The sequence below is a fragment of the Caloenas nicobarica genome, chromosome Z, assembly GCF_036013445.1.
Source record: "Caloenas nicobarica isolate bCalNic1 chromosome Z, bCalNic1.hap1, whole genome shotgun sequence".
NCBI classification, from domain to species: Eukaryota; Metazoa; Chordata; class Aves; order Columbiformes; family Columbidae; genus Caloenas; species Caloenas nicobarica.
The window spans coordinates 44,135,111-44,149,164 of record NC_088284.1 but is presented as its reverse complement, the minus strand read 5'-3'; the positions used below and the strand labels follow the sequence as shown (position 1 = coordinate 44,149,164).

The 14,054-nt window shown below is 40.2% G+C and overlaps 1 protein-coding gene across 2 annotated transcripts in view; it reads left to right on the top strand.

The window, feature by feature from the left end:
* KCMF1 (potassium channel modulatory factor 1) overlaps window positions 1-14,054 on the top strand; it is a 58,575-nt gene that overhangs the window by 13,942 nt on the left and 30,579 nt on the right. For both annotated transcript variants that reach the window (XM_065655964.1, XM_065655966.1), the window contains one exon: window positions 10,030-10,197. In XM_065655964.1, coding sequence (XP_065512036.1) covers window positions 10,030-10,197 — 168 coding nt within the window. The remainder of the gene's footprint in view (window positions 1-10,029; window positions 10,198-14,054) is intronic.

The window sequence follows — 14,054 nt, the reverse complement described above, 5'->3', positions numbered from 1 at the left end:
ACGTTACCAGCCTGAGAAGCTGTTCTCTGTAGCAAAGAGTGGCTACTAAGGCTATGTTCATAGTAAGAAAAATTCTTGAGAAAGCCCAGGGTAGAACACTGCTATTACTTAAATTAATACATTGTAGGTTATTAACCTCCTATTTCAATTTTTAAAAATAAGTTTATGTTATAATTCTGTCCTGCGTTCAGAGAAACTCAATTCAAGTTCCTAGGCCTCTTGTGGTGTTAAGGAAAGATAATTTCCTTTTATGACATTTTGGTGTCCTTCAAACTGATGATTTTGAAAACAGGCTGTAAATTTTGAAGTGATGTTGTGCTCCTCTCTGTGAACTTAGCTGAGCGATAGGTAGGAATCTAGGTATGGCTGCCTGCCGTTTATCAGACATCACTGCTTTCTTTAGTGGAGAACCACTTGTTCGTTCCCTCCTTGCAGCTGCTTTCTGGATCTCTTTTCCTGACATGAAAAGTCTGTGTATTTCCAGACCACCTTGTACAAGTTTTTAAGTCTCAGCTATGATGAGACATGTTGTAATTGCTAGTTATTACTGTGAGAGCTGGAACACTTGCTGCATGAAAACTTTCATCTTTCACTTCTAGCTCTGTGGTTGCCCAGCCAGTTCTGCCTGCTTCCTGCATTGCTGTCTGTACTAAATCTTAACCTCTTCTCTGTGCTGCAGGGGAGAGAAGCTTGCCACGTTTGCCTACTTTGGGAGTGTTTAAGTATCCTCAGAGGGTCAGGAGTGAGTCTGGTGGTTCAAAGGAAGTGAAGCTGGGTGTGTATTCCAGGCACCAGAGCTATGAGTAGAGTGTACCCAGATAGGGTATTTAATTTCTGCTAAGCTTTTTGCAAAGGTAAGAATTTACAACGAAAACTGATGAATTTTGTGGCTGCCAGGTGTATTGAGTATTGATATTTTTTTCTTATCTACCTAAAACAGTGACTCATAGAAAAGGAAGTCAAGGCTATTGAGTCTTCAAACACTTTAACTTCTCTGTTCAGTTGAACCATACTACTCAGTTCTCTCCTATGCCTGACTGAACGTGTCTTGTTCTCCTTGTTAGTTTTTCCTTTTTTATTTCTTGGTCACTCTTCTTAAATTACACTCTAAACCAAAATATACAAAGGTTTATTTTCTGAGAAGATCACCTCTTAATTCTGCATGCCTCAACAGAGAAGTACCAGTTCATCTGTTTAATTTCTTTTGGGAGTTTTCTCAGTTTTTCCTGGAGTTTCTTAAACCTATAAAACTCATATATGTATGATGTTCTTTCCTGTTCTCTTTCAGTTGGTGTTTGCCTCAGCTCAGTATTTCTGTTGTCTCTTTAGTCCCGAAATAAACTCAGGAATCTGGTGCCGTCCTATTAAATGAGAAACTTTGCCATTGATTTTTCTAGATACAGGATTTAGGCGATTGGTGTTACTGTTATTTTCTTGCCCTGGCACTGTTTACAGCTTCCTCAGTTTGTGCTTTTCTGTTAATAGAATTCACATGCTGTTTGCCATTTTCCAGATTAACAGAGTTGTTAAAGAAGATCATGTCTGGTGCCAGTTCCCTTTGCTACCACGTTACGAACTTCCTGTGCTCTGATAAATGTGTTGCAATTTGTTTAATTTTAATGTCTTTTACACTACTTTAGCAGGCTTTCATCTTGTGATGGTTTTGATGGTCAAATTAAATTATATTAATTTAGCGACGAGACATGTGAGACAGACCGTCAAATATTAAATTAGAAATCCAGATCTGCTTGGTCAAAAATTCTTTGCAATGTACACAGTTTCTAGTTCTCCTTTAAAACTCTTTAACATGTCTGGCAAAACTTTTCACTGTGAATCACTTCTCATGACTGGTTAAGAATTCTGCTGTTTTCTAAATGTTTAGATATGTTAAATGTAATAATCTGTTCAGAGAAGATACTTGACATTTTTGTTGAAAATATAGAAGTCTGTGATACTGAGTGAAAACATCTTTGTGCCGTAGGAGGCCAGGACTTAAAACTGTAATCTAGCTTTCTCTGTCTGAATTTAAGAAACAATTAGTGAAGAGTGATCAGGATATGAAGCCTAGAAAACACTATTTAGATTGTCAGTAACTACTTGATACACACTTTTGGCTACCATATCTGGAGAAAGTGTTTTGTGGTGTATGCAGTAGCTTGAAAAAGTAATAAAACAAAAAATAGAAGTCATAGCGAATACTATTCTAGGAAGCTTCAAACATAATAGCTCTCCTCCACTGAATGTGGATTCCATATTTATATTTTGCTGAACAAAAAATTCCTTAGATATAAACAGAGTAGGCTAGTTAAAAAATGTGTTTTGAGAATTAGTCTCCTGCATTCTCATCTTATCTGAAGGAGTTTCACAGGACTTCTATGAACTTTTTTCCTTTTTGTCATTCATGCTTGCTTTCTGTATTTTAGCACAGGGATATGCATTATTTTGTCTGTCTTTTCAATGTAGGCAAGTTCTGTTACGGAGGATGGGAAGCTCTTTACCTAGCTTGTCAGGAAAGTAGGTTTTTTTGTATCATGGGCTGTATAGTGATTCATGGTAAAATTATATCTACATATCTAGTGCAGAGTTTTCAGCAGCCTCAAGAGCATTTTCTGGTTTATGTGTGTGATGTGCCAGCAGCGTATTTAGAGAGATGAAAGAATCTGCAGATCTGTATGCAAAATGTTTACAGAGAAAATGATTACTCTTTTTATTGTGTAGAGAGAATATATGTTTAATATTGACAAGAACTGATTGAGGTTATGTGTGTGTGCTTGTACAGAACCTATTTTGGCCAATTTCAGGCAGAATAAATGGGCAATATTTAAACCTCATCTTGCAGAATTATTAGTATAGTATCTCCTTTTTCAGTGATTTGATATGTAGGAAATGAACTTTGCAATGATTTTTGGACAGTGATCAAGAATTGATTGTTGTTGTTACTTGGTTTGAAGCTTTTTGCAAAGGTGATATTTAAAATAAAAAAAAAGTTGCATGGACAGGGCTTACTGTTATGTCATCTAAGAAAAAAAACTTTGCTGTTTCAGCCAAGGTGATAGCGAAACCACAAGTGTTTCTGGGATCTATTTGAAAAAAACTTAAAATGTTCACTTGATGTTTGTGTTCGCACTGATAGTGGCAAAATTGTTCTTGGACCTGCGGTATAAATGTCATTTGTGTCATGGGATGCCATCTACTGGGCAGTGTGATCAGTACATATGAGATAATAGAACCTACCTATGAGAGTAGTAAATCCTTTAGGAGCTACCTATGAGTTATTTGATTAAGATGTTGAAGAACTACAAATATGTTGTTAGCATTTCAGTGGTTTTTTCAAAGGAGTAAAACCAGCCCTAGTTATTACATTTAGATATTGTAGCCTTCCTGTTAAAGTTGGATCTGGAGAAGAGATGTTGAGTGATTTCCCGTGCTGCTGCCCCGCAGTATGAATTTTTGATGGTGTTTTAGGGAAATATAAATGATTGTAATGGTTGTCTTGTTCTTTGACTGATTGTAATTCTACATTATTAAAATAATTTGTATAATCAAATAGAAATGAATAGGCTGACTTAGAAAGGTTACAGATTCAAATTAGGAAGCTCCAAAATGAATCTAACTAGCACAGCTTTATTTCATCCCTTTCACATAGGCCTCTAGATAATAAGCTTAATTACCTGGCCAGATGCTAGTTTGTGTCTGGGATGCTTTTCCCCAACTGCCTTGGTGCACGGGATAGGCTGCTCTCAGGGTGAAACAGAAACATGTATTCTGTTGCACGTGTGAAAAAGAGATTCGAGGCAGTCAGCATTGTGATGTTCTTGTTGTGCTGCCAGAATTGGAAGGCATGATGAATGAATAGGGGAATTCCAGAGAGAAAAGGGCAGTTTCGTGGGAAAGGCAGGTGACCATTGCTGTAGGGACCCATCTCTCTCTTTCCTGCATGATTCCTGTGTGTTGTTGGGCATGTTTTGCAAGTGCTTACTGATTGCTCATTCTGGTGCCCTACATGACTGAAACTATTCTGTGTGTAACTTCCACAACTTGGAATGTGAAAGCAAAAATCGAAAACCTCCCGGTAGCAGGCTGACTGACACTTTGTTAGAACCAAGGCTGCGACTTGCTGGGCCAGCTACAGTGGTTAATTCTCTCTTTTTAAACTAGTTCTAGAAAAGTACCAGACACTGTGTGAGCGGGCTTCATGAAACTTGTTGACAACAGGGAGATGACAAGATGTCTGTTTCCACTCCAGACTCAAGAGGAAGGAGGAGTGCTGTTCAGAAAACAAAAGGCTTTTGCCCTTCTGGTCTCATGGAGGCCTGATTCCCTCCGTTTCCTCCCCGTTTCCTCCCCCTTTCTTTCCAATTCCAAGTCAACATTATCTCTGCCTGCAGCTTTAATCCTACTGGTTTTTTTTTATGCAGTCTGGTTGCTGCTTCTTCACCTCTGCTATAGGAAGATATTGCATGTTCAGCCCTCTTGCACACAGGACATGTAAGGGGATGGAGCTTTTTTAGCTTCTTCAAGGGCGTGGTGTGTGAATTTTCTGTTCAGCACTTGACACTGCAATGATGATGGAGAATACTCTGTGTTGTAGGTCTCCCTGACGTTTATTTTCACAATCTGCTTTAGTAAACATGTGAGAAAAAATAAACAAAACCCAGAGTTTTATGGTTTGGCTGGCTTTCTGATGAAGTTTTCACAGAAACAACAGAAGTTTCTGTTCCTAGAAATTAACCTCTCAAATTAGGCAGTCCTCTGCATTAAGATCCAAAGAAAGAAGCATTTGGCACTTCTTTTTTAATGTTATCAAATGGCATGTATTTTCCTATCTTCAGTCTTGGAAACAGCTGAACCACTAAAGTACAATGTCCTGCTTTATGGCCTGGAGTTGTCACATGGCATGTAGACTACAGATGAGATAGCTGATGTCAAGCAAATTTATTAAAAAAACCCAACCAAACCAGCCCACTGAAGGAGCATCTTACAGTGAAATGTATCAGATGCATATTGAAAGTATTATTATGATCTTCAGAATATAAAATTGATATGCAATATACAGGTTGCAACCTTTTGTTCCACAAAAGAGGCAGCACATCTGTTATAATTTCACTTGAAGGCTTAGGTTGGGGTTTTTAAAAAGTAATTTCAAAAGGCAGAAACCCTTAAGTTTGTCCAGCCCCCTGAAATTCAGTCATATTCTTAGGTGTAATTCTGTCAGTCTTTGAGAAGGCCGAATCCCTCTAGTACTTTAAGTAAAATGGGAAGAAATGCCTAAGTAACTGACATTTTTATTCTGGAGAAGAAATAATTGACAGGCTAATTTTATATCTATGTTGGACATTAAAGAACTTCAGTGGTCATTCTGAACGCTGAATGCGAAACAGTACCTGAATTGCAGGTGGGAAGGTTGGTTTTTGGACATTGAGCTGCTAAAATGAATGTTAAATGAACCTCATGTCTTCATTGCGCTGCTAAAACAAAGGAGTTTAATTCTCAGGGATAGCACAAGGATTAAATACTGCTATCAGGAGCTAAATGTTGCTGGCTTCTCTGTTTGAATACTTCAGATGCAGGCTTCGTATATGTTTTAAATGTTTTCACGTGATTAGCGGATGAAATTTTCTCTGAAATTTCTGAAAATGAAATGATGCATCAAAACTATTGATAAAGTTTAGCAGCTCACATTGTTTGAGGCAGGAACATATTCCAGTATCTCTATATAGCTTGTCTTTGACCAGATGTTCTTCATAAGAAAAACAAAACAAAAAAACCCCAACCAAACCAAAAAAAAAACCAAACAAAAAAAAACCCCAAAAAACAACAAACCTACTGAATTTTGTACATTTTCTCTGGTCATTTTTATCTGGGCCAGATTATTGAGCTTTTAATATTATTCTAATTGCCCATAGTATCTGAGGGGGCCAAGTGGTGAAAAAAACCTTTCCTCTGTTACAAATGGATGTCAACCCAAGGCAGTATGGGCTTTAGAGACTGAGGACGCTTTACTTGATTTTATACCTTACATTTACATGTAATTGTAAAAAATGAATTCTGATGTATGTGGTATTTGAACCACACTTCTGTTGAGCATTATTTTCTCCATTATGAAATCAGACTATGTGCTTCCTTGCTAAACCTGGGAGAAGTGGCTTTCATTTTAGTTAATTCCTAGCAAAAACAATTCTATGTCATAAAAGCAAATAATATTTGGCTATCAGAATCAAAGCAGGAAAGGTGTTGAGGAGGGGTTTGGGGTGTGGTGGTGGTGTTGTTTGGTTGTGGTTTTGTTTTTGGTTTGTTCATGGGGTTTTTTTGTTTGGATGTTGTGTGGTGTTTTGTGTGGTGTGTGTGTGGTTGTTTGTTTGTTTGTTTGGTTTTTTTTAATAGAACATCGCTGTTCAGCATGCTACAGATAAAATGCTTGGTGGTAATATCTTCCCTGAAGTCATTGACCATGATTAGTTGAAGATATGGGATGTCTTGTCATAAAAGTAGTAAGAATTTTTAGTTGAAGGGGGGGAAAACCTTATTTTATTAATGAGACTGTTAGGTATGTCCTGATTAATTTCACTCAAGATGTGAAACTGGAGAGACTGAGACTGTTGATATTGCAAGGGAATACTTCTGAAGAAACTTTCAGAACTTTCAGTTCGATAATTAAATGTAAACTTAACCAAAATTCCTGAGGCTTTTAGCCCAATGCTTCCCTCCAGTGGAACAGTGTTACATTAGAAAAGAAAACCCAACACATTCTTTGTCAGTGAGCACCAAGGTTTTAATTAAACATGACACATGCTGTGCAGTGTATGTGGGTACTTGTACAGCAATAACAAATTGGAAAAAAAATTGATGAAGCCAGCTCTATCACCTGTGATAATGAAAGTGTAATCTGTAATTAAAATGGATATTTCTTACTCCGATCATTCAAAATCGTTGCTTTGCAAAAGGTGAATCAGAAGTTCTCATTGAATACCAGCTCATTTGGGGTTAATAGGGTTTTGTTTAAGGATTCTTTTAGAAGTCAGTAGTGTTTAGTGCAAATTAGAAATGTATGCTAAATATCTAAATCCTTGTCACACATAGTTCAGGCTCTTTTTTTGGTTGCTTGTTCACTTTTGTTCCCCACGTCAGAGCAAACCCCTCCAGAGCATGTTTTCCTCTCAAAACCTGTGATTAATACGAATGCATCCAGTTTAATCTAACATTCTTGGATCTGTAACATACCTGCTGTATTTGCAAATGTAAGGTAAATTGAAGCAAATTTTGGATAGGCATCTGGTGAAAGACAGGCTGTGCTGACTGGAATATGTTGTCTTTGAGTGTCTGGGGTTTGTGCAGGGAAAAGAAATGACAGTTTGGAATTTCAGTTGATATACAGATTAAAGTAGAGAAAAATGAAAAACAACCCCAAAACTATGATAAGGAAATAAAAGTGTGTACTATAGTAGAAAGAATAGGATGAGAGGAGATTACTTCCATGCCTACTTCAGTTTCCAGATCCCAGATTGGACAGATGGATGATGTTTTGGCAACCAAGTAATAATAGGAAAAACTGTAATGGACCTGACTTTGAGACTGTTGTAAAAAGGGAAGAATAAATGATGTAATTTCTGGAAAAGAAGTCCTACTGGATTTGGAGGGGAAGTCTGGGGGTTTAAGCTTGGGTTTAGTGCCCAAACTGAGGCTTTTAATTCAATTCTTGTTTTTATTTTTGTGGTTTTCATTCTCTGATACACAAAAGGATATAAAACTAACATGTTACATCCCCTGCTGTCAGCCTGTTTCTCAAAGGGGAGGATGTGGTAGTTGCAGCAAAATATTAACCTTGAGACAAGTACAAAGCATGCTGTCTCTACAACTTTGTTATTTTCTTGGTCTGACTTCACCAGCCATGGTGTCGTATTATGCTAATATTAGTTTTTCTGTTCATCTCAGGTTGTAGACTTTTTCATAATTGATCATAAGAAGCAAAAGTCATCTTTTTGCAGACCTTGTAGTACATTTCCACTGGAAATGTTAATACAAACATGCTGTGATTTATCTTAATGGCTCAATTTCTTCAAAGTTAATATTGCAAAGTATTGGCATGAAGAAAGCGTGTAAATGAAATCTTGTTAAAACATGCCAGTCTTCAAGTAGGGACAATCTAGATGTTTGAGAGAACATGTGGTTATGAACCTGATCATCACTTGCGGTGGGAGGGACTTTGCTCCCCCAGTCCCTGTCTTGCAGTTCATCTACTCAAGAAATGTGGGAAGAGAGCTTGCTGATGACTGAGGCAAAGAAGTTGTTGGGTACCTCAGCCTTCTCCTTGTTTGTTATTGCCAGTTTGTGGGGGGGGGGTACACTGTCTTTGACCTTCCCTTTCTGGTCGTACTACTTGTAGAAGCCCTTCTTGTTATTCTTTGTGTCCCTTGCCATGTTCAGCTCCAGCTGTGCCTTGGCCTTATCTCTGCACAACCAGGCAGTGTCCCTGTACTCCTCCCAGGATCCCTGTCCCTTCTTCCACTGCCTGTGTATTTCCTTCTTGCCCTTTAGTTTGACCAGCAGGTCTCGACTCAGCCATGCTGGCCTCTTGCCCTCCTTACCCAATTTCTTACACCTGGGGATGGCAAGCTCTTGTGCTCTATGGAAAGTGTCCTTAAAGATCTGCCAGCTCTGTTCTGCTCCCTTGGTCCCTGAGGGCAGTTAACCAGGGGGCCCTGTTGACTGACCCCTTGATGAGCTGGAAATTTGCTTTCCTGAAATTCAGGGTCCTGACTTTACTTTTCACCTGTCCCACATCCCTCAGGACTGCAAATCCCAGGAGTGCGTGATCACTGCAGCCCAGGCTGCCTCCAGTCTTGACTTCACTGATAAGCTCACTTGCATTGCTGATCATCAGGTCCAGTATTGCATGCTCCCTGATAGGACTGTCTGTTACCTGGCTTAGGAAGCTATCCTCGATGCACTCCAGTATTATGTGTGGTAAAGCTTCTGTTCAGATGCTACAGAGTGGAGTAGCACAACAAAAATAATTTTTAAAAATCTGTAATTAACACCAATTCTCTGGCGGTTAGGCTTAAAATATATATAGGAGGTTGGATAATGTGACTGTTTCATTCTGGCAGTTATATTTCTCTAAAGTTGTCTGTGCTTGTACCAACCTGTGAAGAACATGTCTTAGCTGATGCTGAAAGAGGATATTGATAAAAATCCTGCCTTAATTGTATGGACTGGTTTCTTTTGTGGAGGCCCTTAATTTGTACTGCAGTTGAAGGAAGTTTATGTTACACTTGACAGATTACAAGACGATGACACTTCCGGCACTTGATTAAGTAACCAAGAGAGAACTGAAACCACACAGAGAAAAATGAAAACCTTTGGAAGCTATAAAGGCTTTTTCTCTGACGCATGCAGTGTGACTATCTCACAGTACAAAGACTGAGCTTGAGGAAGAAATAGGGTGGAGAGAACTGGTGCAAGCTAATTTCAAAAAACACCTTAATTTTTTTTTTAGTGTTATTTAAAATGGGAAAAGGTCATAATTTCTGCCCCACATAGAATGTCAGGGTTGGTTATGGTGTTCTTCAGGATTAAAAGTATTAGGAACTGTGACAGTAAAGGCTGAAAAACTAGTGGATTTTTGTCAGTGGTTGGTTTGTTATTGTTGTTTTTTCCTCTCAGTCAGCAATTATACCACTCAGCTTTTAAGTGTGTGGCCTAAGGTTCCTAACTGAACAGTCAAAATACTACCCAATACTGCCAGGTAAAGATGCCTATAAGGCGGCGCGTCCAAAGAGATTTTGTAACTTATTAATATTTCAGGTGCTTGAGTTTGCCAGTATTTTACTGCAAGAATTCAGAATTCTAATTGTGAGAGAGCAGTGTCTTTCAAAGACATAAATGTGTTAAAAAATTTGAGTCTTGTGTGAGCTGCACATGTCAGAGATGGCTGGTTCCTTTTAGTTATTGAGAGGCAATAGCAACAAATCTGCTTCATTTAAAAAAGTGCATTTATCACTGTTTTAAAGCAATTCTATTTGTTTACAGGTGTCAGCTGTGATGCATGTTTAAAAGGAAACTTTCGAGGTCGCCGATACAAGTGTTTAATTTGCTACGATTACGATCTGTGTGCAACTTGTTATGAAAGTGGTGCAACGACGACAAGGCATACAACTGACCATCCAATGCAGTGCATACTAACAAGAGTAGATTTTGGTAAGTGATAATTTCAAACTCTAGTAATTTGCTGCTCAGTTGTGTCTGCAAACATATTTTCATGTTTCTACTTATTAATCACTGCCCCCATTAGCACACTGAAAATAAGAGCGAGTTCTTGTCCTCTACAAAACAGGAATGTTTTCTTTGATTTTAGCATGGAACTGCTTTATGTATTTCATTTTAATTGGTGCCTATATATTTTTAATCTTTCTAGTCTGATAATAGCAGGTTATCAGACTAACAAGTACACTTAATACCAATGACTACACCTAGTTAACTTCCAGTTCAGAAGATGTGGCAACCTTCTTGTCCCGATATGCTTTACTTGAGAGCCACAGTGGACATGCAGAAAAATCCTGGTGAGATTTTGTAAAGAAGATTATTCACTGGTGGCTTATGTGAGACTGTAGGTACAGCAGAGGTAGTGATGGACTGTAATGAGTGTAAAAGATTAGCAGCAAGGACTAGCATGTAGTCTTCCTGGAACTCTTTTGAAGATGATGTAATTTAAGAATTATTTCTGACTGTAAAGCCATGTCAATATTTAAAATAAAAAATATTTGTTCTTGTCCCCTATCCTGCTTGTTGTTTCTATGGGGTCATATTTGTGACAGGTTGTAACTCACAAGATACTTGTGTGACAAGCATCTGCTCTAAGATGTTGCTGATGCTTTACATGTATTTCATTTTACGTTACGCCCATGGTGCTAGCATTCTAATAGTTTGTTTGTTTGTTTTAAAGTGATTCCAGCTGTATCGTTCTTTACGTACTGAATTCTTCAAAAATTTTGATTTCTTAAAAGAATTCAGCTTGAGGCTTTTATGATTTTTCAACCACTAGAACAAGATCTGTCTGCTAGGTGCATATCTTGCCAAGTCAGAGCATGTCAGAGTGGTCTATTTAGAATGGGAGTCTGGAGATTATCTGATACAACCTTCTGTTGGAAGCAGGGACATCAGCTGAGCTATCCAGTCAAGCCAAGTCTTGAGTATTTCCATCAAGGGAGTTTTCCTCACTTCTCAGCTACCTATTCCAGCATTCAATTCTTACAGTGAATGTTTTTTTGTTTATTTGCCTTTATCCAAGCCAGATTTCTCTTAAGACACCTTATGCTTGCAGCCTGTCACCGTGCTTCATTTTGAAGAGCATACCTCTACTTCCTCTACATCTCCTTTTTTTGTACAAGAAGTTGGAGATGAGATCCACCTTGAGCCTTCTCTAGCATAGATGAACACCATTCCTTCAACCATTCTTCTGTCAAGTTCTCCAAGCCTCTTACTGTCTTGGTGAACACAAACGTATGCATGCACACACAACAAACACAAAAAACCTCCTAGATTTTATTTCAATATCTGTCTTGAATTGTACATGTCAAAGCTGAACCCTGTGTTGCTGGTGTTGCATAGCAAGTGCCAAGTAACATGGGGTAATGATATCGCTTGAGTTGATGGCCATTCTCTTGCTGATTTAGTCCAGGTCATTGTTTGCCTTGAGTGATGCAGGGGCACACTGCTGGCTTATGTTTGGCTTGCTTTCCACTGGGATCTGCTGGTCCTTTTCAGCAGAGCTGCTCCCCAGCCAGTTGACCCTGCCTTTGAGCAGCAGCTGCTGTCTTGGTGCTGCTCAGTATTGGTAGACAGGTTGCAAATCCTCTTGTCTTCATTAGCATCTGTGCTTGTTCAAGGCTTCAGCATAACCAGGTGGATAGATGATGATAAAGTAATGGATGTGGTCTATCTTGATTTCAGTAAAGTATTTGACACAGTCTCCCACAGCATCCTTGCAGCTAAACTGAGCAAGTGTGGACTGGACGATCGGGTAGTGAAATGGACTGTGAACTGGCTGAAGGAAAGAAGCCAGAGAGTTTTGGTCAATGGGGCAGAGTCTAGTTGGAGGCCTGTATCTAGTGGAGTGCCTCAAGGGTTGGTACTGGGACTAGTACTATTCAATATATTCATTAACGACTTGGATGAGGGAATAGAGTGCACTGCCAGCAAGTTTGCTGATGACACCAAGCTGGGAGGAGTGGCTGACATGCCATCCAGCGAGACCTAGACAGGCTGGAGAGTTGGGCATGGAAAAATTTCATGAAAGATAACAAGGGCAAGTGTAGAGTCTTGCATCTGGGCAGGAACAACCCCAGGTTCCAGTATAAGCTGGGGAACAACCTGTTGGAGAGCAGTGTAGGGGAAAGGTACCTGGAGGTGCTGGTGGTCAGCAGGATGAGCATGAGCCAGCACTGTGCCCTTGTGGCCAGGAAGGCCAATGGCATCTTGGGGTGTATTAGAAGGGGGGTGGTTAGTAGGTCCAGAGAGGTTCTGCTCCCTCTCTACTCTGCCCTGGTGAGACCACATCTGGAATATTGTGTCCAGTTCTGGCCCCCTCTGTTAAAGAAGGAAGGGAACTGCTGGAGAGAGAGTCCAGCACAGGGCCACGAAGATGATGAAGGGAGTGGAGCATCTCCCGTATGAGGAAAGGCTGAGGGAGCTGGGTCTCTTTAGCTTGAAGAAGAGGAGACTGAGGGGTGACCTCATTAATGTTTATAAATATGTAAAGGGTGGGTGTCACGAGGATGGAGCCAGGCTCTTCTCGGTGACAACCAATAATAAGACAAGGGGCAATGGGTACAAACTGGAGCACAGGAGGTTCCACTTAAATTTGAGAAGAAACTTCTTCTCAGTGAGGGTGCCAGAACACTGGAACAGGCTGCCCAAGGAGGTTGTGGAGTCTTCTTCTTTGGAGACATTCAAAACCTGCCTGAACAGACTCCTGTGTGACCTCATCTCGGTGTTCCTGCTCTGGCAGGGGGATTGGACTAGATGATCTTTTGAGGTCCCTTCCAATCCCTAACATTCTGTGATTCTGTGATATGGTTCTTATTGTTGAGGGGCAGCAAGTCCAGGCCTGCTCCAACAGTAATAAGCCAGGAGCTGAAGGTGGCCACAGCACAGGCAGGGACAGAGTTCTTACTGACAGGGTGTGCAGGACAGGGTTGGTAACGGGAGCAGGTCCTGCTGACAGTCTCAGACAAAGCATATATAACAAGTCAGCTCTGGGGTCCATGCAGGAATCCTGTTGAAGGCAGGAAGAGGGCAGGATGCAGCTGCAGCATAGTTCATGGCCAGATGGTCAGACCTAAGATGTAGCCCATGGACAGAGGGTATGTGTGGAAGTCTGCTTTGAGGCTGGTCAAGGCAGCGAAGGCCTGTGGGTCAGCTCAGGGCCATCCCACCTGCTGGGGAAACAAACACCCGGCTGCTGCTGGACAAATAACTGGATACCTCCTATGTAGTCATTGTCAGCCCCAGCAGGGTGTCTCTCACACTGAAGCAGTTAGGCCAGTGCTATCTGGCTGTGAGGTTGAATGCTGTGATTGGCAGCTGATGAAACAGCATGAAAAAAAATAGAGGATGTGCTATTTCTTCCTGCTACACATAACCGTACTGGAAAGTTGCTGAATGAAATAGTGATGTTCTAGCCGGAAGGAATGAGCAGCCGTTTACAGATTCAACTGAGCTGGTATTTTACTCTAGCAAGCGTGGCTCTTGCACTGCCTTTGTAGTGAAAGGGGAGAGTTCCAAGTGAGGTGAGCAGAGATCCCACCTGTTGAGAGTAGATCCCTCCTGTCTGTAAAGCTGGACAACATCGGTGATTATCAGAATGTTAGAGTCTAGATCAGTATTACAACTGTGTCACTGTGTTTCTTTGTTTCATAGGATAAGTCATCAGATAATTCTGGTTGGAAGGGATCTGTGGAGGTCTCTGATCCAACCTTTTGCTCCAAGCTGTTAGGTAAGACTAGGGTAATTAGGGCTTTGCCCACTTGGGTCTTGAAAATCTCCAGGAACGGAAA